At 40.2% G+C, this 21,718-nt stretch overlaps 1 protein-coding gene across 3 annotated transcripts in view; it reads right to left on the bottom strand.

Annotated features, from left to right (window-relative positions):
- The window catches only part of LOC126262425 (E3 ubiquitin-protein ligase Topors), an 82,295-nt gene that overhangs the window by 45,613 nt on the left and 14,964 nt on the right, over positions 1 to 21,718 (bottom strand). For all 3 annotated transcript variants that reach the window (XM_049959062.1, XM_049959061.1, XM_049959063.1), the window contains exon 3: positions 21,140 to 21,377. In XM_049959062.1, the coding sequence (XP_049815019.1) occupies positions 21,140 to 21,376 (237 nt within the window). In that variant the 5' untranslated portion in view covers position 21,377. The remainder of the gene's footprint in view (positions 1 to 21,139; positions 21,378 to 21,718) is intronic.

The following is a 21,718-nucleotide window of genomic DNA, read 5'->3' as shown; positions in this document are numbered from 1 at the left end:
AGGGTCCTCACACATGTCTGAAACTAATTCATCTTCTGTAACTTCACATCACTTTCAGTTTAAGAATCCTCAGGATCAGTAGGTAGTGAAAATAAGCAATTCCAGTGGTGCTTCTGGCATGTATTTCTTTGTGCAGACTTGCCTCTTGGACATTTTTGCTACAAAAGGTAACGAAACATTGTGAGACGAACAATAAATAATGACCTAATTTTCAAATTACATTTATTACTGATATTGATGTTTACTTACCATAATTTGAAAACAGTCTTAGAAATGTCATTTATCACACAATAAAGACATTAGTTAATACAAGTTACAATAATGTATTCTGCAGAAATGAAGCCATGTGTTCTGACAACAGTAGTGATCCTACAACAAACAGGCAGCTTTTAAACTCCTGGTGTAGCATAATACAAGATGTCAGGCACATGCAGTGGTGGTAAGACACACTTCGAAACATTTTGGGATTTTCCTTGTTTGGTGATAAGTATGCTTCCTCAGGACCAGAAAAAATATATTAATTTTGCTGTAATTAAACTCTCGAAGTTGCTTTGAGACACTGCTTTGGTGATAAGTATACTTTCAAAGAGCATTTAAAACATCGTTATTTGATAGGATGTATACTCTCCTTGGCCCCTAAAGCTATATTTCAAGACGCCTGGAGTGTACGTAGGCCGTACGACGTATTCTCATAAAGTAGTAAAGAAATACAGTTAGTGGGAAATATATCTCCCACAGCCCATGAAAGGGTTAACAGAAATGAAAATTTACCTTGACAGTTTCCTACGTCCGGTGTGGTCCTGGCATTTAGCACGAAAAATAGTTTGCGCTCGAAACTTAGGCACATGATTGAAGAAAGCATCGATAAATTTAGAAACACAGGGGTACACAGATTATAATGTGACGGGGGTGAAGGCTTTTATATGGGGCAGACAGGGAGATCGTTTTTTTACACGTTTTCGTGAGCACACGAGTACCCACAATAAATCCACTTTGGGTGACCATCTGCGGGATTTGAATCATAAAATTACTGATATGCAGCAAGGTATGAAAATCTTGCATAAAGCACCGAAAGGAAGCAATCTCAATGTTTTGGAAAACATTGAAATTTACAAAAACAGAAAGAGGTTTCCGAGAAAATTGTTGAACGACCAGTTAGAATCGGCGGATCATAATTTCTTTGACATATCTGATGCGGTGCTCTAGAGACCCTGTGTGACCTATTCACACATTGTGATGCGTGCTGTGTATCTATTATGCTCGGAAAGCCACCTTTAGAATACTGCTAATGTTGTTTTTTAGGAGGGCCTACCTTGGTAAAGTAAATACTTGTTATAAGGCTTGAAGTGTAGTTGGCCAGCTTCGCCAGTAAAACTTTACTCGGTGATTACCATTGCCTGCGAAGCATGTCTTCGTTACGTTCTTATTTTATTTATTTTTATATTGTATAGATATATTTGTGTATGAAGCTAGAACGCTTGTGGTTTTGGTATCATAGTAACATAGTTTGTCATTATTTCCAATTCGGTGAGGCCCATGGACGAAATGAGTGCCATGCCGATGGGAGCATACGTGGAATCACGGTGCATCTTGGTCCGCTTGTCATTTCCTCCCTGTTCTTGTGCCCTTCGGTTTGCTTCTGACCTGGCATTCCTTAATTGCATGTGCCTATGCAGGTTTTCGTAGTTGATTCGTACCTTGCTCATAACGAATGTATAGATGGTGCGAGACTTTATAGCAAGTGAATATGTTCTTTTTTAGCGCTTACAATACCTAAGACCATAGTGCCTAGACAGGTAAAGCCCAGCATACAGGTTTTGATCGCTCGTCACATTGTACTTAATCATGTTATGAACAGTTTTCTCTGTGCATATTCCTGACGTCCTTATATGAATAAAGGTAAATTATAATATGTAGTTTTGTAAGGCGCTAATGGATAGTGTCTGTGCCTCAGATGCTTTTACTTTGTAATTGACGTACTTTATAGTGATTGTAGTATGTAAAGGAAATGTATGCGCAAATGTGGGCTTTGCATGGGTATGTGACAAGCAGTTATATTAAAGCTGTGTTTTGGTAGTAATGAGTGGTTTACTGTGGGACTGTGTATGCGCTGCTTGGACAGCACTATCTGGTGGCCGGTTGTGAACCGCTAGAATCACAGCAGGTAAGCCTGCGTGGAATAGGGCACTGATGATGCTGACCGGTGTTAGGCGAGCAGTGGTAGTTTTATCTGATGACTTCAGTTTTATATATTATGGAAAGAACGACCATGGGAGCAGTTTTTTATTATTTTTTATTGGTTGTGACAGTGATTTTATCAAATGGTCTGCCTCATATGCCATGATGTCCATATAGTTTTATAAATGTTAATCCACGTTTCAGGTATATGGTTCTATAATAATTGTAATGTATATAGTTAACTCACGTAAGCCCTTCCTCAAACCTGTTATGTTATACCTTCACAGATCTAATGATGGCACCTTCAGAGTGCTGAAACCGTTCATCTAATAAACGATTGAAGCGATCGTGGCTTTTCAATTATTTAAAAACAGAGTGATCGCCCCCATGACACACCATGTGTTCACTGCAAGAAAGTATTTATTCAACTCTTGTAGTTAGTAGTCAGACATGTCAGTGATTGTCTTGTCACACAATAGTTTAATAGGATCCTTCTTGGGGTGTGGAGATATTTTGCTGATTAACCTTTGAGGCCATAGAGCAGGGATGACCAAGAATTCTGGGTGCACGCACGCACGCACCCACCCACCCACCCACCCACCCACCCACCCACCCACACACACACACACACACACACACACACACACACACACCCTTCTTGTGTGCTAACAGATCACTGTTGCACGATTGCACATTTCTCCCCTGTCACACCATATGTCTATGTGCGAATAGGGGACGAGGAGAAACAGAGCTCCACATGGAAATCAAGTCTTGCAAGGAACCTGAATGGTTAGGATGTGACTTGGTTTCATATTTCAGGTTTCTCTACAAAACATATTTTCATAATTATTTAATTACTTTTGGTGTACTGGATACATAATAAAACTTTATGACAATACTCAGATGGAGATAGGTACAACAAAAACACAGCTGAACAAGTAAGCTTTCGGTGAAAAGGCCTTTTTCTGAATTAGCCCCCCCCCCCCCACACACACACACACACACACAAACAAAGGACCACTGTCCCTGGCTGCTGGGGCCAGACTGTGAGCAACAGCCCATCACGAGAGAAGCTATCTGGGTGGTGGGGGTAAGGAGGAGGCTCAGGTGGGGAGGAGGAGGGATATCAGGGTGGTGGTGGAGGATACTAAAGTGCTGCTTGTGGGAGCACACAGGGGCAAGGTGGGGAGAGGGTAGGACAGCTACGTGCAGTAAGGAGGTTACACAGAGGGGAGGAATGGGAAACGAGGGAAGTAAAAAGATTGTTGGTGCATATGTGGAATAGAAGGCTGTATACTGCTGGAGTGGATTACCCATTGTTTAATAAAAATTTATATCTGATTATATCTGATACAAACGGTCAGCATATATGGACAGTTGCACACAATTTTGCACATTTTCATCACTCAGGTAGCCACATAGTTGTCACTTATTTGTTTCATTATTCAAAAAGGCTTTTCATGCGTATATATTGATTGAAACATTGTATCACAATTGCAAACTCTTTCCAAGGAAAACAGCTTAGAACTCCTACGCAGTTTTAATGTAGAACGATTTGTCTTTTAAACAGAAAGTACACTGCAGATCGATCAGTTTCATTTGCACATGCGAAAGGGCCCTCCTAACTAAAATGGCAAATGGTCTCAAAAACAGTTCAAAAACTGGCAGTGTCATCAAAATGGTTAAAAAAACTTTTCTTGTAATTTTCTCAACGCCACAATGAAGTCTTCAAAATCCGTGTTTTCTGTAACGCCAATGAGCTTAGGAAAGTGGACACTACTTTTTGTCAGCAGTTGTTGTTTTTAAGTGCATTTTTAAGATGGATCCTCATGAAATCAGAAATTAGTTGCTTCTTACCTTGCAATGCCTTACTGTGGGCAGTAAAATCCATGTAAAATGGAAGGTCTGCAAATCATTCCATACTTTCTAATTTTTGTTCCTGTTTTTCATTTTCCTTCAGAAATTCAACAATAATGGGTCTTTATTGTAAAGTTTTTCCAGCCACATGCCCTGACTGAACCAACACACTTCATAGTAATATATATGGATGACCCAGCCATAATGCTTCCTGACATGCTGAGGTAATGGATATAAATTTTGCTTCAGCTTTTTATATGATTACTGTTCACTGTTTCTTACTATTTTCAGATACCACTGTTCCTAGATATTTAAACATATGTCACACCCACTTTAGGTGATGACGGAATTTTCAGTTCATTTTGCACCACAGTAGTCTATTATGTGGCAGTCCTCTGGTTTAGAGAACAGTAGCTTCCTACTCTTGGTACCTTTTAGATATCCAAATATACTTTTGACTGTCTGCTCATGGTGGATCTCTGGATTATTAGAAAAGCAGCTGACAATTTCTATCTAGTACTATGGGTTCGGTCTTGTTCCTAATGCTACAAGATAGGGCATGTTCTATATTTTTTTTTGTGCACTTGGTTACTGGGCAGTAGCGTAGGTATTGGGTTAGTCTTTCAAACTGAATATGTTGAGACCTTTGCTACACATAGTGTGTCTGGTCCATCTACAAACATCTTTCTCTGTGGTTCCTAGGAATTTGGATACCTGAGCAATTAGTAGCTTCATCAAGATCTTTCAGCTTGAATTTTACTCTAGGGATGGCAGTTATCACTGAAGAAACTGGTTTTCGATTATTTAAGTTTTTTTTCCACGTCATTTCAATCTGACTGTTAAAACTGCTCAAAATAACCAGTTTCTAGCTGCCGAGGCCATAGACTGTGGCTGTGTGTGTGTTTTTTGGCTAATTCCGATGAATACCTTTTTGGCCGAAAGCTTATGTGTTTTACAGTCTTCTTGTTGTGCCTACCTGCGACTCAACATCTCTGCTATATGGCGATTAGCAATCTATGTTTTTCATAATATTGTCATTATTCCATCCTGGATTTTCCATTGTTTGAAGTACCTACAAAGATATAAATAAGTTGATTGCACAAAGGCAACTAGGAACGTGTCCCTCAAAGAAAGTAGTGCTGCTGTGAGTATAGTTTTTGTTGTTATTTTTGGTCAGAGAATAAATAAACTAAAAGAAAAACATAAGAAATGACAATGGTAGGTTATGAAGTGAGGTCTAAATAGTATATCAGGACCATACAATTTTTTTGACATGGAACTCAGTAATAGGTACCTTAATGATTTCAAGAAATTATTATGAGCATCTGATGACCAACTTGATTGCCTTTGGAACTGTTACCTATCTTTCAAAAAATTAATTGTGTATGTCATTGCTGAACAAATAGTTGGATGACAGGTTTCATGTGGGGTTGAAGCAGAAGACTTCTGGTACGTAAATTTTGTCACTGACATATTTTGACCACTCAATATCAGATATCTTCTTGAATTCATAAAAACAGCTACTCCTCATTCCTCAAACCATAGTTTTAATTTCTTGTAGTCCACGAAAAAGTGGCTTACATTGTCATATCATGCTCCATAGGAATACCTCTTTATTCTGATCATGGCTCAGTCCCACAATCATTCATGTTCTAAGTATGTTCACATAGCAAACTGCCACCTACTATAGTTTCCTCACCCTGTTTGTTTGGACGACGTTGGCAGTTCTAGAAAAAGTAAGAGTCATAAATTTCGACACTTGGCAGTTCTAGGGCTAATTCTTTGATACTTAAAACATTGAAAACGAAAAGATGTGTTTAGTTCAAACAACCAGGTTAAGTCCAGATCCATATAAACCTAACCATAAAACCTATCCAAATGTTTTATTTATAATTTAAAATAGAAAGTAGGATGATTAAAATTAAAAAAAGTATTAAAATAAAAAAAGCTAATTAAGTTGATTGTAACCATGGTTTAGGTCTTAAGGGTAATTTAATTACAAATAGCTGTAATGGGGAAATTTAGTTCTTACAAGACAAAAGATGGAGTTTTTCCCTCCCCCCTTGAAAACTGCATCACTGCAGCTTTCAGAGAGACAGCCGTTTTTTTTTTTTTTTTTTTTCAGTTGATAGTTGTGTTTGCATGTTAAAGAACCAGTTTCATTAGAACTCTGTGTGAGATGAGAGTGTGAAATTGTAACATTTAAGTGGCAAGTGAATCAAATAACTTTGAGTAGGCCTGCTTCCTGTTTTGTTCATTGTTGTGTTTTCATTCTTTGTTGCAAAATGGTCAAGAAAAAATGGGGCAGTTTGAGACTTCTTTAATATTAAAGCAAAACGTGTTGTTTATAAGCCCTGTACTCAAGAATACAAGCAAGGTAATTCAGTTAAAACGGAAAAGCACATAAAAAAATGTATCTAATTCCTTGCAGGATTGAAGCATATTCTCACTGTCAGTAAACCAACACCTAGACCATCAACCACAAAGGGTATCAATCAACCATTGACAGTGGATGTACATTCAAATGTAGGCCAGACTATCCAAGGTCATGCTTTTTTTTTCAACACTGACTGGTTTAAGACCAGCTACATCTCCTTTCAAGTCACCAACACCACCTCCACCAAAGCCTTGGCAAGACCCAAATCTGAACATTCTTCTAGTGGACCACCCTGTTGCTGAACACGTTGTCAAACATGACTTTCCTCATCTCAATTACTGCTTCACAGCCTGTGCCATATAGATCCTTCCCACCAACACCAGCTTTTCTGAATTGCACAGGTGGGAACTTTCCCTGCAATACATCCTACATTCCCGTAACCATCTGGGCCTCAACTTTCGTTAGTCGCTGTCCTTACCCATCCAGTCTCCTCCCCATTCCCATTCCAGCACTACACGGCTGTCATTTCATCGCCACACCCAATCTTTTAATTTCTTTCCTTTCCGCTACTTACCCCTCCCCCCTCCACACCTTCTCTCCTGCCCTCCGTCTAAACTGCAGCACTTCACTGTCCGCCACCCCCACCATACTATCCCTCCTCCTCCCCGCCCCAGCCTCCTCCTTACCCCCACCCAGTCACCCTTCCCATCATGCAATGGTGCTGCTACTTGCACTGTGGTTTCAGTTGTCTGAGACTGCAGACATGTGTGCAACTTGCATTTGCGTGAGTGTGTGTGTGTGTGCGGGTGTGTATGTGTGTCTATTGTTGACAAAGGCCTTAATGGCCGAAAGCTATAATTGTGTGAATCTTTTTGTTGTGCCTATCGCGACTCAGCATCTCCACTATACGGTGAGTAGCAACTTTCCTTCTCTAATTTTGTTACATTCCATCCTAGATTTTCCATTGTTTGATTTTTGTAGACTAGAAATATTTTAATTCTGTACACTGTAGGTGTAGCTGTCATATATCGATTATTTTTTTTAATAATTTTTACTTGGAATTGGGAATAAAGTAATAAGTAGTTTTATGTTTATCCCATTTCTCAAAAGCAATAATAACTTTTTAGATGACACAAGTTAATAGTTTTTATTCTTTGTTGTGCCTTTATTAAATGGTTCATTATCACTGACGATAATTTTTTTTATGCACGAGATGCTGAACCAATCCTTAGCTAAAGCGGCTTTTGTAAGCTGAACCCCGTTGTTTTCGGTAGAGCACCCACCATGGATAGATTTTTTCCAAAAATTGAAATGTGCATATAAGTTACCGTCAAGATTCCCGATGTCCACAACTTATCTTGAGCCTCAGTATACATAAATGAATGAAGAAATAACAAAAATAATTCAGGAAACAAAAAATTTACATCTTCAATGCCATGGCTGGAGTAATATCAGGAACAATTCTACAATTAATTTCGTGGTTTTAAAACCAGAACCTTTTTTGTAGATTTCAAAATGACAAAAACCGAGAGACATAATGCCGAATACCTGGCAGAGATAATTAGATCTGTCATCGAGAAGTATGGTCCTGATAAATTTTTGGTGGTTATTGCTGACAATGCTCCGAACATGAAGGCAGCCTTAACACTGTTGAAAGAAAAGTATCACCTTCTCCATTTACTGTGTGCTGACATCTTAGGATTCCAGATCGTTCAAAGGTTCTTTGCAGAGGTGATAACTATAGTAAAGACTATCAAAAACAGTCACCTACTGAAAGCTTCATTCGATGAAATTTCTTCTGAGAAAAGGATTGAAGATTGAATATATCTGAAGTTGCCTGGGCAGACCAGATGGGGCAGCCACCTTTTTTGTTTGGAGAGCTTGCAATCGAACAAAGTGGTTTTCAAAACATTAGCCATCAATGAAATGGCTGATCTAGACCCATCTATTAAAAGGAAACTACTAGACGACGCTGTGTTTTGGGTTAGAATAGAAAAAATGATAAATCTGCTGAAACCAATTGTTGATCTTATCACAACCACTGAATCAAATGACCCACAAATACATAAGAGTGGTCAGGAAATTAAATAAACTAGAGAAAAGTATGGAAGAAAACTTACCAACATGACCCATGCAAAAATCCAAAGAAAAGACAGTCATGGAGAAGATAACCGAGAGAAAAAATTTTAGCACTGGACCAATCCATCTCGCAGCATTTATGCTGGATCCTAAAATGCAGGGACGTTTGCTCGACCCTACAGAACTGCTAGGCGCCATAGGTTTTGTTCGTGATTGTGCTCAGCATATGGGTTTGGACGTCTTAAAGGTAAGAGAAAGTTTAGGTAACTACAGAGACAAGGAAGGCTTATTCTCAAGAAAGTTTCTTTGGGATGGGATGGATGATAAGGATAAAATTATCATGCGTCTGGCATGGTGGAGGGGGTTGGGAGGTACTTGTGACTTGGCAGATGTAGCCATAAGAACATTGGGGCCACAAGTAGCTTCGGCTGCCAGAGTGTACATTTAGTACACTTTCTTGGTTGCATTTCAAGAAAAGGAACCATCTTCCTTCTGAGGACAGGAAGAAGACAAATAAATCCTCGAGATTGAAGAAGATGAGATCGAATCAAGTAACTACAACAATGATGATGATTTTTTTGGATTTGGAAATGCAGAAGAAGAAAAGGATCCAGATGATATAATGGACATTGAGAGTGATAGTGACTTAAAAAAGACTGAATATGAAATGTAAAGATGCTGTACTAAACCTTTTGCCTTTTAATAGTTTTTATTTGATTTTTATAACATTTTACATTCCTATTTTTTTAATGTTTTTACTACATTATAATATTTTTTTTTGAACACATAAAAGTGTTTGTATTTTTTTTATCACACAATTACCACAATGACCTATTAATTTGAGCGATTTCATTTCTAAAATTATAAATTTCCGAATTTTACATAATTATAATTTTAACTTAAACTATATTTCAGTTTTTGAGTTTGATTTAACCATACAATTACTGCTTTTACCTATTAATTAAAGGTTTTTTGAGCTATCTTGCTAATTAATCATAAATTACCAGGAATTTATGAATTTTGGGAATATTGCCAGCAATATTCCCTGGGAATATTGCCAGCAATATTCCCTGGGAATATTTCTTCCATTTTAAATTCCCGGGACTTTTACAACACTATATATAATTCATCTTGGGAATTGAGGATCTCAATGATATTGGCCTCAGGAATTCCAAGACTGTGTCAAAATCTCTACGGTATTCCCCCAGACATAAAAAAAGAAGCAAGCAGGCAACTTCAGTTAGAGAGAGAGAGAGAGAGAGAGAGAGAGAGAGAGAGAGAGAGAAATCAATAATACATTTTTTATTTACTTACTGAAACATGAGTATAACTTACATTATTTGTTTGCTAGCAGTAACGTTCGACTGTAACACTTTTGCCGGATGATGGATACAATGTAGTTCAAATGACAAAAGATATTTTTTAAAGTCATATAATTACAATTCAATACGTTTCAGATTGTTTTACTTTACTTGTACTATGAAACCTTGGTTCCTGCTGAATTTCATGATTCTTAAGACCAGGGGAAGTACACTTTGATGAGTGAGTTTGCAAGTATCAAAATATGTGACATAAATGACAGAATCTTTTGAATGCATTGACTTAGAAGCTTAAGACACTTACATCTTCTAAGGGACCACATACCTTAATACACGACATACATCTGAACATCATATGTTAACCTGTTCCTGAGAGAAAGGGTTCTTGACAGACAGACAGACAGATGTACCAAAAAAAGCAATCCTGTAACGGTTTGGTGTTTATACATTGAGACATGGTACCCTAAAAATGGGAGGAATAAGTTGCATTTATTGTAATAAATGAATAAAATTTATTGTTGCGCTATCGCCAGCATATATGAACACAGCAACTTAAAACGTCAAGACAATCATAAAAAGCTCATCTTACATAACAACTGTACAAAAGAGCATTTTCTTTCATTTGTAATGAGAAGAGGTTTATATACATGTGACTGTTTTGTGACAGCTAAAAATGTTAACTGAGTTTGCTAAAATTTCTGAGAACTTGCTAATTTTCAGTAGTGTAACAGCAACAATTCTTGAAGCAGAGAATTCAGAACATAAGTAGACAAAAAATTAATTTTAATTTGTTGTTTTCTGTTGATAGAAACATTTCTAACATATCTTTCAAATCTGTCTGTTCACCACATTTAAACTACAAAACAGCACTATTTTCAATGCGTCAGTGAAAACGGATGAAAGAAACTCAATGGGAAAACAAAACTCAATCCTTAGTCATGCTATACAAACTGGTAAATAAGACTATCAGATAATTTACTTTAAATGGAGCTTTTCAATATTTAGCTGCTACTGGGTGAACCTGTTGCTATTTAACAGAAAGTAACGATGCTGGATCAGGTGAAAGAGCTGTGACTGGCTATGACAGTCCCAGACACCTCTCTTCACTGTGCTTCAAACACTGAGCAGCAAATACTTCAATGAAATGAAATTACTTTTTAAGAAGCTTAAATACGGAACAAGTGAATACAAAAGTGAAGAATTAATTTTTATTTTTTAATGCAATGGAATTACAAGAGAAGACAAAGTAGTTCAAATTCAGGTGTACTGCACAAATTCTCGTAACTACCAATCTTCTACGCAACTGTGATGCTCTCCTTGACCAACTCACTGCTTTCATGTAGGGTGCAAAGAAACACTCGTCTAGAAGGCCAGGACTGACGAGTCAATGTTCTTCCACTCTGACAGCAGGTGACAGCACTAGAAGCATTGCAGTCATTGTCGTAATGCGGAAATGCTGCAAATTATCTGACATTCAAAAGGGCATAATCATTGCTCTTTGGGCCAAAGGTGGACGCATTTCTGAAATGGGTAAGTTTATAAATTGTTTGTATGCCATCATGGTTGAAGTACACCTTGTAGGGCAAAATGGTGCTATCAAAAACTGTTGCTGAGACAACTGTGGTGTGCCACAGGCGACAGAGGAAAAGGCAGCAGCAGAGACATGTACGGCGAACAGACGTACAACTGCTGAGCAACTGATCACACAGTTGAATCAGGGCGCTACCAATAGTGTCTCCTTAACAACAGTTCAGGGAGCATTGCTGCAGTTGGTTCATGCACCCATGCTGACTGCTGTTAATTGGCAACGAAGGCTGGAATTTGCACACCAGTGATGCAACTGGATGTCCACTGAGTGGTGACAGGTGGCCTTGGAAGAGGAATCAAACTATATGCTGCACTGGACAGGTGGTCATTGGCATTTATGGCTCTGAAAGCAAATATCTTGCAATAACTATCAAAATAGTTCTGGCTGGAAAAGTGAGCGTTATCATCTCGGGAATATTTTTTTGTGATATTCCCAGAGTCTCTCATCTTCTGGAAAGCACAATGGATCAACGCAAGTATGCATTTATCCTTGGGGGATCATGTCCACACCTATTTGCAGCTGGTATTTCCTCAGCGCAATGGCATCTACCAGCAGGACAATACAATGTGTCAATCGCTTCGTACTGTAAGTGTATGGTTTGAATTGCACCAGGATGAGTTTACCGTACTCCCCTCACCACTAAACTCCTTGGATTCAAACCCAACCCAGAATCTGTGGAACCATCTCGATTAGGTTGTTTTCACCACGGAACCTCAACAACAAAGATAGTACAGCTGGCCACGGCACTGGAGTCAGCATGTGTCTAAATCCCTGTTAGTTACATCCAAGACCACACTGACACTCTTCCTGCACATCTTACAGTAGTTGGTTTGCCAAAAGGTGGTTATTCAGATTTCTGATAGTGGTCATATTAATGTGACTGAATGGTATATAACATAACATAGTTGAACTTAGTACCCAAATAGAAAACAAGTGCAATACAATTATTCCCAGAAAGTTATGTCTACATATATCCCTGAAAGAAGAAATATGATGATTTCACGGAAAAGAAACATTTTTTTCCCAAACAGGGAGCATTTTACTATAGAAAACATATAGAAGAGGAGTTGAGCAGAGGACAGGCACTGCAGGCAGTCTCTAACACGTCCAGCATCACTGAATTTGGGGCTGTGGCAAAAGGTGAGGTCTTTGGAAAGGACTGATGATACTTCTGTGGTTGGTTAGCAGGTTAAGGGACTAAAAAGGAAGGTCATCAAATCTTCGGCCAAGAGATAGTTCATCTGGAGTTGGTGATGTCTTCCAGAAATTTGACTGAATTATCTAAGTACACAGGACTGGAAAAATCAAGGCACTGAATGGATACTGATACCGGAGCTGAGAAATATCTGAAGCAGAAGTTAAAGTACATGGATTGGACCGGTACGAATCAGTGCAACCCCAACCACACTGACCCTGCTCTCAAAGGAGTTTAAAACATTATATCTGAGCATAAAAACCACTTTCAAGAGAAAATACAGAACCAATTCAACTGTCATAAGAATCATCTGCCATTATTGGAGGCAGAGAGTTTGGAAGGCCACGCTTAGCATGGGGGGCCAAAAGGAGGGGCATTCCACCGGTATATGACCAGTCTGTAAGGCTCCATACCTGCAAAATGGGAGTTGCTTGTTACACAAAATAAAACTATGGATTAGCCTGGTATGATGAATGCAGTGGTGACATAGGATGGTGGAATCCTTCCAAGAGGAACGAAAGGGGATATCACTCCATCTTTAGGTGAGTAGAGGTCATATTTGCAGCCGCAAATCAATATCTAGGATTGTCAAAGTGAATGGGGGGAGGGGGGGGGGGTTCAAGTAATCATTCCTCTAGCCAAACATTTGGCCATTTCCTTCCCTGGGATATCCACATCACTTGGGACCCAGAAAAAGACAATCGAGCAACCAGCATGATTAAGGTCAGTGAGGGGGTCACAAATAGCAGAGGACACAGCATGACAAGAGTAACATCAGTCGAAGTCCCGAACACTGCTCACTGAGTGACTACATATTACAACATGGTAAGGGAGGCCTGTTTATAAAGTGAAGGGCTCTGCTAACAGCTATCATCTCCACCACAACAACTATAAAACTGTACATGCTCACGGTATGGTGTTCCTGATCTGCAATGGATGTAAAAGCATATCTCATCTTACGCATGGTTTTAGAGCTGTCGGTGTAGCACTCCTGAAGAATGAAATGAATGTAACACATGCCAAAATATCACGGGTGCAACAGACCTAAGGACCATGAAATAGGTCTGTCCTAATTCAGGACTTGGGCACCAAACAAGGGCAGCAGGTAAGAGGGGGGGGGGGGGGGGGGGGCACAACAGAACATGGAGAGCACATCAATCCACAGAGGAGAGGCAGAGATCCTGCAGAGGGCTGCAACATGCACTCCAACTAGTAATGTCACCTGAGAGCTGGTATTAGGATGTCAGCAACCTCCGTAAAAAAAAAAAAAAAAAAAGATATAATTGAATGATCAGAGGACTGTTGAATTGCTTAGAGACCAATAGCTGGTATCGTTAGAACTGAAGAGGGACGATTCCTGCTTTGGCAAGAAGACTGTCTGCGGGACTAGTCCAGAAGGCACTGCCAAGCCATAAACCTGGCAACCACAGTCCAGTCAGGACAAGACAACTTTGAAAACATGGAGAAGAGTAACACACTCTGCACCCCATGAGACTGGGGATAGGAAGCGGACAGTGTTAAGCTTCCACATGCAGCTAGTCTTTACTTGGTGAATATGAGGCAGCCAAGTCAGCTTTTTTCTTCCTTTCCTTCAAAAGGAGACTATGGGACTGTGCAACAAAGTCCATGCACTAGGTACCAATGTAGAGTTTTGTGTCAGAATGTATTGCGGTACTATGACTGAAACACATGACCAGCTTTGTCGCATGAGAGTTAGTCACTACAGGAAAGTGTCCAAGTAGAGGCCCTGCAGACAGCACATTGGAGCTGGCGTTCAGCTGAGGGCAGTGAGTGGGAATTACGCCAAACGCAAAAGTCAGCAACATACAGTGCAGGACGACCAGTGGTCTGACAGAGATCGCCAGCTCATTGGTGGCTACGAGGAAGAGTGTGATGCCTAGTTTAGAGCTGTATACGACACCCTTCTCTTGGATCCACAGAGAACTGAGTGACAAGCCGACTCTCACCTGGAACAACTAGTGGTGGATAAAAACTCGCACACAAAAATCAGTTGGGAGCATCAAAAGCCCCCGTCATGAAAGGTAAATAAAATGTTGTGGCACCAAGCTGCATCATTTGCCCTGAGCTGTTGGTATTAAGAAAAAGCCTGTCATATTGCTGTTTCCCACCTGACCACATAGTCATCTGTGGATTGCCCCTCCTAGAAACCACACTGACATTGGGGACAAAAGACACCAAGATTCGAGAACACAGCCTTATCTGCGGGCAATCATCTTTTTAAGCAGTTTGCAGGGTATGTTGGTGACACTAATCAGTTGGTAGCTAACGAAAGATGTTGGGTTTTTGCCTGACTTACGGATTGGGACAACGATACTATACCACAATTGCAAAAGGAAGATACCTCGGAGCCAAATATGGCCAAAGACCCTGAGTAGACACTACCTTTGAGCTACATTTAGGTGTTGTATCATCTGATTATAAATTCAGTCAGGGCCTGGGACCTTATCATGAGAAGAGGCACAGAGCTTAAGTGGTTCCCAGTCAGTGAAAGGTTCATTATCTGATTCGGCTTGGTGCAGGTGGGGTGGGAGATTGGAGATGTCTTTAATTTCTTGTTTCTGCAGTAGAAAGGTAAGATGCTGCTGTCACAAAGTGGGTCACACGGTGTTCAAGCAAGAATCAAAACTACAGTGCAAAGATCACCCTGAAGAATAAGACTTGGAATAGTTGTATATCAGTGGCGACCTAGAAGATTATAAGGTTTACTTTACATCTGGGATGCAAAGACCTACGTTCCCAGGGATGAGACCAGTGCTCCTGACATTCCTTCTTACTGTGTTCAATTAGGCAGTGGGTCTTAGCATGAAGTCACTTGAAAGTGGAAAGGCTAGCCTGAGAAGGATGTTGCCCGAAATATTGCAGAGCTCTTTGGCGCTCCTTAACAGCTACTGCAACATCTTTGAGCCACCATGGCAACAGTTGGTGGAGAAGGGAAACTGCAGGAAGAGGAATAGCAATTCCAGTGATATGGGTGATTGCATCAGAAATGTCTTGCACAACTTGACTGATGCTGTCCGATGGGGAGGGTTGGGGGGGGGGGGGGGGGGGGATGTAACAGCAGCGACATGCAACTGCCAACTGGCTCTTTGAGGCACTCAATCCATCTGGCAGTGGAAAGCAAGTGACAATCTCAGGAGAATGGTCTCAGTCACACAGACCATCATGCACTGAGCAATGCAGCGAATCTGAGAGACGGTGGGAAGTGATCATTAGGTAAACAGCTGAAAAGGTGCTGTGGACAGCACTGAACTAGACAGGGGAACCACCACTGAGAAGAGACTTATCATGATCGGTAAGAAGCTAATCAATCTAAAGGCCACTACCAATGAAGTGGTGCTTCATCACAAGGGATGGTGAAAACTGAAATCCCCACATAGAAGTAGGATGGGGGGGGGGGGGGGGGGCAGTAATGGTGGGAGTGGGAGGGGGAAATCTGTGGGATTAAGATGGTCAACTCAAGGTAAGTCAGTGGCATGCCTGGAGGTATGTTCATGCTGCAAATCATCGGTGAAGAAGTAATATCACGTAAGTAGCAAAATATGAATTTTACAGGAGAACCGTCTAGAATACCTGATACATTTCACAACAACATGAAATTTGCATTTTTGCACTACAATGATGTTCTGCATTGTAACAAAAAGTGAAACAAAGAAAATACTCTTTAGAAAGCTTAATTATTGCTGATATGAGGGATTTATGGATCAGGAATGTTACTTACGCGGTATTTGCTTGTCAGTCTCCCGTATCACTTATCACTTTTATGTTGTTTTTGGTGCTAAGAAAACAGTAACATCATTTTGGGAAGACTTTATTGAAATACTTCATGGAAAAAACTTCAAACATAAACATGGTTCACATACATCTGGTAATGACCGTAGATTACTTCAAGAACAAACTGCTGAACAAAGAACTACACCGCACAGTTACTGTTGAAACAGTAACGTCCAAGATCGTGAGCATTCGCATGGGATGTTGTCATAACAGCAATGCTAATCCTTAGGAATAATGGCTTAAGTTGTTGACAATGAACCCTTTTAGCTTTCTTGATTTTCAGTCTTAATTTTTATAGTTTTGGGAAGCAAACTTTTCCAGAAATCTTTCTCTGACATCTTGGTATTTTTTACCACACTTCAGTAAGTGTACTTGAAGTAAGTAATACTGTTTGGATGGTAGTGTATTGCCATCTGGTCCATAACTGTTGGCTCATTCCTTGCAGCTCTTCTGGGTCTAATGGGGTCATAAAGTCACAAACTTTCCTCTGCATAGTTGGTGAAAAAGGAGTAATCTACGTAATAGACTTTGGTAAGATAGAAGCTTTCTTCTCACATCTTCAGATATCAAGGCATACTGGCTAGGAAGTATAACTTCACGTCCTTTGACTTTTCGTTTGTTTTGTTTTTTGGAGCACAAAAACAACTAGACTCATATGCACCCACATCAAGACTGCAGAACAACACCAAGACAATGAGAGGAGTTAAAAATGACGTCAATCCCAATCGATGGAAGAGAAGACAGCTAAAAACAGGGACGCGGAGAAAGGTCTATAAAATACGGCATAGAGAAACAAAGGTTAAAACTACAGCTTAAATGTCCTTCACCCTATTCCTACGACGGATAAAATTAAAACATGGGCGACAGGCTACGCACCGTTCACTAAAATGGCCAATAACTCAGACGGCAAACACAAATGAGAACAGAAGTGATTAAAAAATGGCATTTTGTCAGGAAATGGCGGACCATTAAAGGTTGAGGGCAATGAACACAAAGTGGTGGGGGAGCAAATGGTGATGGCTACAAGGACAGTGCCTGATACGCAACCTAGTTAAAAATGGTCTCCTCTTGGTGAAGAGGCTGAGAGGAGGTCATCCAAGCCACTGGAAGAGGCTTAATAACCAGGAACTTGTTCTCATAAAGGGAGGACCATGGTGATGCCAAAGTGACACTACCTGCTGACAGACAGCAACACAGATATCATCGGAGGGACTGTAAGAACTAGTGGGCTGAGGTACGAGGACTGCAGCCTTGGCAGCAGCCTCAGTAGGCTCATTTCCTGTTGGACCCACATGACTAGAAGCCCACATAAACACCACAGTGGCTCCATCCAGAGTGAGCAAGTGACAGCTTTCCTGGACCTGCTGCATTAAGGGATGGATGATGTACAGCACAAAGAGGCTTTGAAAGGCACTGAGAAAGAAGGAGCAGATGACGCAATTGAAAAGCCTGTGTTGTCGGATGTACTGCGTGGCTTGATACAGGGTGAAGAGCTCTGCTGTAAATACTGAGCAGTGTCCCAGAAGCCGATACCGAAAGACATTGATATCAATGACATAGGCACACCCAGCACCACAGTCAGTCCAAGAACCATCAGTGTACGCAAAGGTACTATCATGACATTTCGTGTACAGATCTTGAAACTGAAGGTGATAGAGCAAGGCAGGAGTTGAGTCCTTAGGAAGCGAATGAAGGCCAAGGTTAAAACATGCCACCACATGAAGCCAAGGTGGTGAAGAGTTCATGCCCACTGGGAAAGTAGCAGAGAGTGTGAAGTTAAGCTGCCAGAGCAAGAGCCGAAAGTGAACTCCAGGTGGTAACAGAGAAGAAGGACGCATCCCATACTTGCGATCAAAGGAATCATTGAAGGAGGAGGCATCAGATGGGTAGCCACGCATGACAAATGGCATGCATATCTGCTGACGAGAAAGTCATGGCGGTAGGACAAAGGTAGTTCAGCAGTTTCTTCATACATTTTGAAAAAATTGACACAGTGGCAGAGATGGGTGTGGCTTTCGCGTAATTGGACATCATATCAGCAGAATGTAAGCATTTGTATTTTTTATTTGACTCAGTATACAATAGGCGATCAATAAATTTATATTTCTCTATTTTCTTTTCTTTCTTAAATACCGGACGAACCAGTGGATGAGGATGATGACGTTCCATGCAACTGATACACAGAGGTGATTGAACTCACAAGGACTATCTTGGTAGAGTCATCATCGACAGTAACTGCATTTTGGGTCCACCATGCAGTGGAAGGACATATGACCAAATTGTAAACATTAGAAGCACTGCAGGGCTAGTGACTCAACTTCTCCTAATTTGCCTTCAATATGTTCCACAAAAAATAAAGGCTTTGTCACAGTGAAAGTATCCCCATCAATTCAAGTATAAACCAAGTATTGTGTTAACTGTTTTGCTCCTAGATAGCTGGCTTGTTCCTCTTCCCACGGGGTAACCATGACAAGAAAAGCAGTAGAGTTATAATTATTCGCACTGAAATTTCTATACCTGTCTGATGAGATGGCCAGATCATAACAGTCAGTTCTGGTGTATTTAATACATTATATGTGAGAAACGACTGGCCCGATGCCACCTACTAACCGGGAGTCCTGGTGCTCTGGGAAGAAGGTCATCTACTTCTTGGTATACATAAGGAGGTAGCAGTTCAAGCATCAGCAGTGCAATCACGGTGTTGACAAGAGACTCAACCAAAAGGGTACATAACAACCCCACCATGTCGGATTAGCCACTGGGTTGGCTTTGAAGTGCAAATAAGAGCCTAAGCTGGTATTGTGCACGTATGATGTTTAACACTACAAGCAGTATGTGCTACTTAAGGCATGCTTTCCCAGTTGGTCCACACAACAGAAAAATTTGGAAAATGAAGGTCAAACTCAGAATGGGACCACAAATTCCTACAGTGTAAAGGTGGTGAATGAACAAATATTTCAAGAAAGAAAGGCAGAATCGAGGGAATAGCCAGATCAACATCAAAGACTGCCAACATTAGAAAGAGTAAGAGCAGGCAGGATAACCAGAGATGAGAGACTGCACCACAGGAAAGGAAGCAGATGCTGCAACAGCTTGGGATCCCATGCTCACCACACAAGTACTCACAAAAATGTCATGATCCTGAGGAGGTGAAGCCAGTGGTGTCTGTTCTGTAGGATTGGCACATATCTTCATCCTATGGTGCAACCAGTGAAGTACCTCCCAGGGAGGGATCATTGAGGTAAAGGGTGGCATAACATTCATTCAATAGCTTCCATTGCAGAAATAGTTACATTATCTGGATGTTTAATCCTGTTTTCATAAGATTGCCAGAGCAGTGGTGCACGTACAAGTAGCTCCAGGATGCAACATTAAAATAGTAATACGAAATGATACTTACTTGATATCCAATGAGCATAGTTAAATAATGATTTCTTATCCTCATATAACTAAACAATTGAAGTATAAATTAGATGTGCAATTGGTTTACCAACTCTCTTTGTGGTTAGTCCTAGGTACAAATAAAGTGAGAATGTATACATAGGTTTTGATTATGTCACATTATGACTTTGTCATACATTTAGACTTAATTCAAGTTGAATTATACGAAAATGGTACTCCGTACAAATGCTATGCGCCAATAGCTTCCAGTTTAAGAATTTTAAAGTTGATAAAATAAAGAGAGACAAAATGTTACTATTTTAATTTTACAATGCTAAAGAGTGTTTAGAACTAACAAATTAGTTATTTATTTAATAGAGGTGTGATGACACCACTCACTCAAGGGCGGAGATTTGTGGTATAATGCGCTATAATGTATTACTTCTGGTAAATCAACGTATTACCCAAAATCTACTTAACCACCGAAAATATGTTGGCAATAGTGAAAGTATTTGTTATTGGCTGGTTTAGAACTGTGAACTGTTCAGAAGTAGTGGTTGTTTGAGCATGTACACTGGCCAAATGGACACCACATCTCCAAGGCTCAATGACAATGGCCATTAGGTCGAATATATAAACATTCATTGTAAATATGGTGTTCCCTTACATTGTCGATTGTACCAGTAGACATAACTTATCAGGAGAAATAGTTTCTATCCTTTAATAGAAAGCTGGGATGTGATAAAAGTTTACAGATTTCAGCACAGAGATGCTGCAGACATGAAGTAATCCATGTCAAAAAATAATTACATCTCTTGTCTGAGCAGTATTTCAAGAGGCAGCATTTCAGAGTTTAAGAGTAACAGGACTCGCAACTTGAAGACATACACACTATTTCAAAACGGTTCAAATGGCTCTGAGCACAATGGGACTTAACATCTGTGGTCATCAGTCCCCTAGAACTTAGAACTACTTAAACCTAACTAACCTAAGGACATCACACACGTCCATGCCCGAGGCAGGATTCGAACCTGCGACCGTAGCAGTCACGCGGTTCCGGACTGAGCGCCTAGAACCGCACGGCCACCGCGGCCGGCCACACACTATTTCAGACATAGGGTACACCTCAGTAAGGCTTATTACTGTGGAGTTCCTGGCTCAATTACAAACTTAAAAGTAATAAGCAAATAAGAGTGCAGTAAGAAATTGTAATGCACAGTTCTGAGTAGCAGCCAGTAGATCGAGAGTAGCCAAGCCCAGTTCATAATCTCTCAACGCAAATCAAATCATAAGGGGTCTTAAGATTAATATATGTAAATAAAGCACCTAAGCTGTGCCAATTTAAATTCCTGCTGAAATGTAAATATAAATACCTTTGACCACTCCAGTAGACACGTGAAGCAGTATTGGTGCAAACAACTATTTGTGAAGGATTTATTTTGTAGTTTTCCCAGACAGATTGCACAGTTTGGTTCCGGAGAAGCACGGTCACCAGGTGTTAACACAGAGGTCTTGTCATCCACTGGGCTTCCTGTGAGGGAGCGTGAAGGTGACTTTGGACTAACTGTTCCATGAACAGTTAGTGGGGTACTGCAAGTTTCCCTGTCCATCCTATTTCAAAAATAATAGATTTAGTTATATAACTCATAACTAATATCTTCCAAAATTTAATAATTTAAATAAAACTTATTCTTCACAAATAAACAATATCATTAACACTTACTAATGAAATACAAGTTTTTAAATGTGCACACACACACACACACACACACACACACACACACACACAGAGAGAGAGAGAGAGAGAGAGAGAGAGAGAGAGAGAGAGACAACTATAACTCACACGGGGCTACTGATTTCAATTTTGAAGTGAAGGAAAGGAAATAAAAGGAAGAGAAATTAAGAAAGAAAGAAAGAAAGAAACATCATATAATGAAAGAGATGAAAAGACA

The sequence above is a fragment of the Schistocerca nitens genome, chromosome 6 (genome assembly GCF_023898315.1).
Source record: "Schistocerca nitens isolate TAMUIC-IGC-003100 chromosome 6, iqSchNite1.1, whole genome shotgun sequence".
NCBI classification, from domain to species: domain Eukaryota; kingdom Metazoa; phylum Arthropoda; class Insecta; order Orthoptera; family Acrididae; genus Schistocerca; species Schistocerca nitens.
This window is presented reverse-complemented; position numbering and strand designations above follow the sequence as displayed.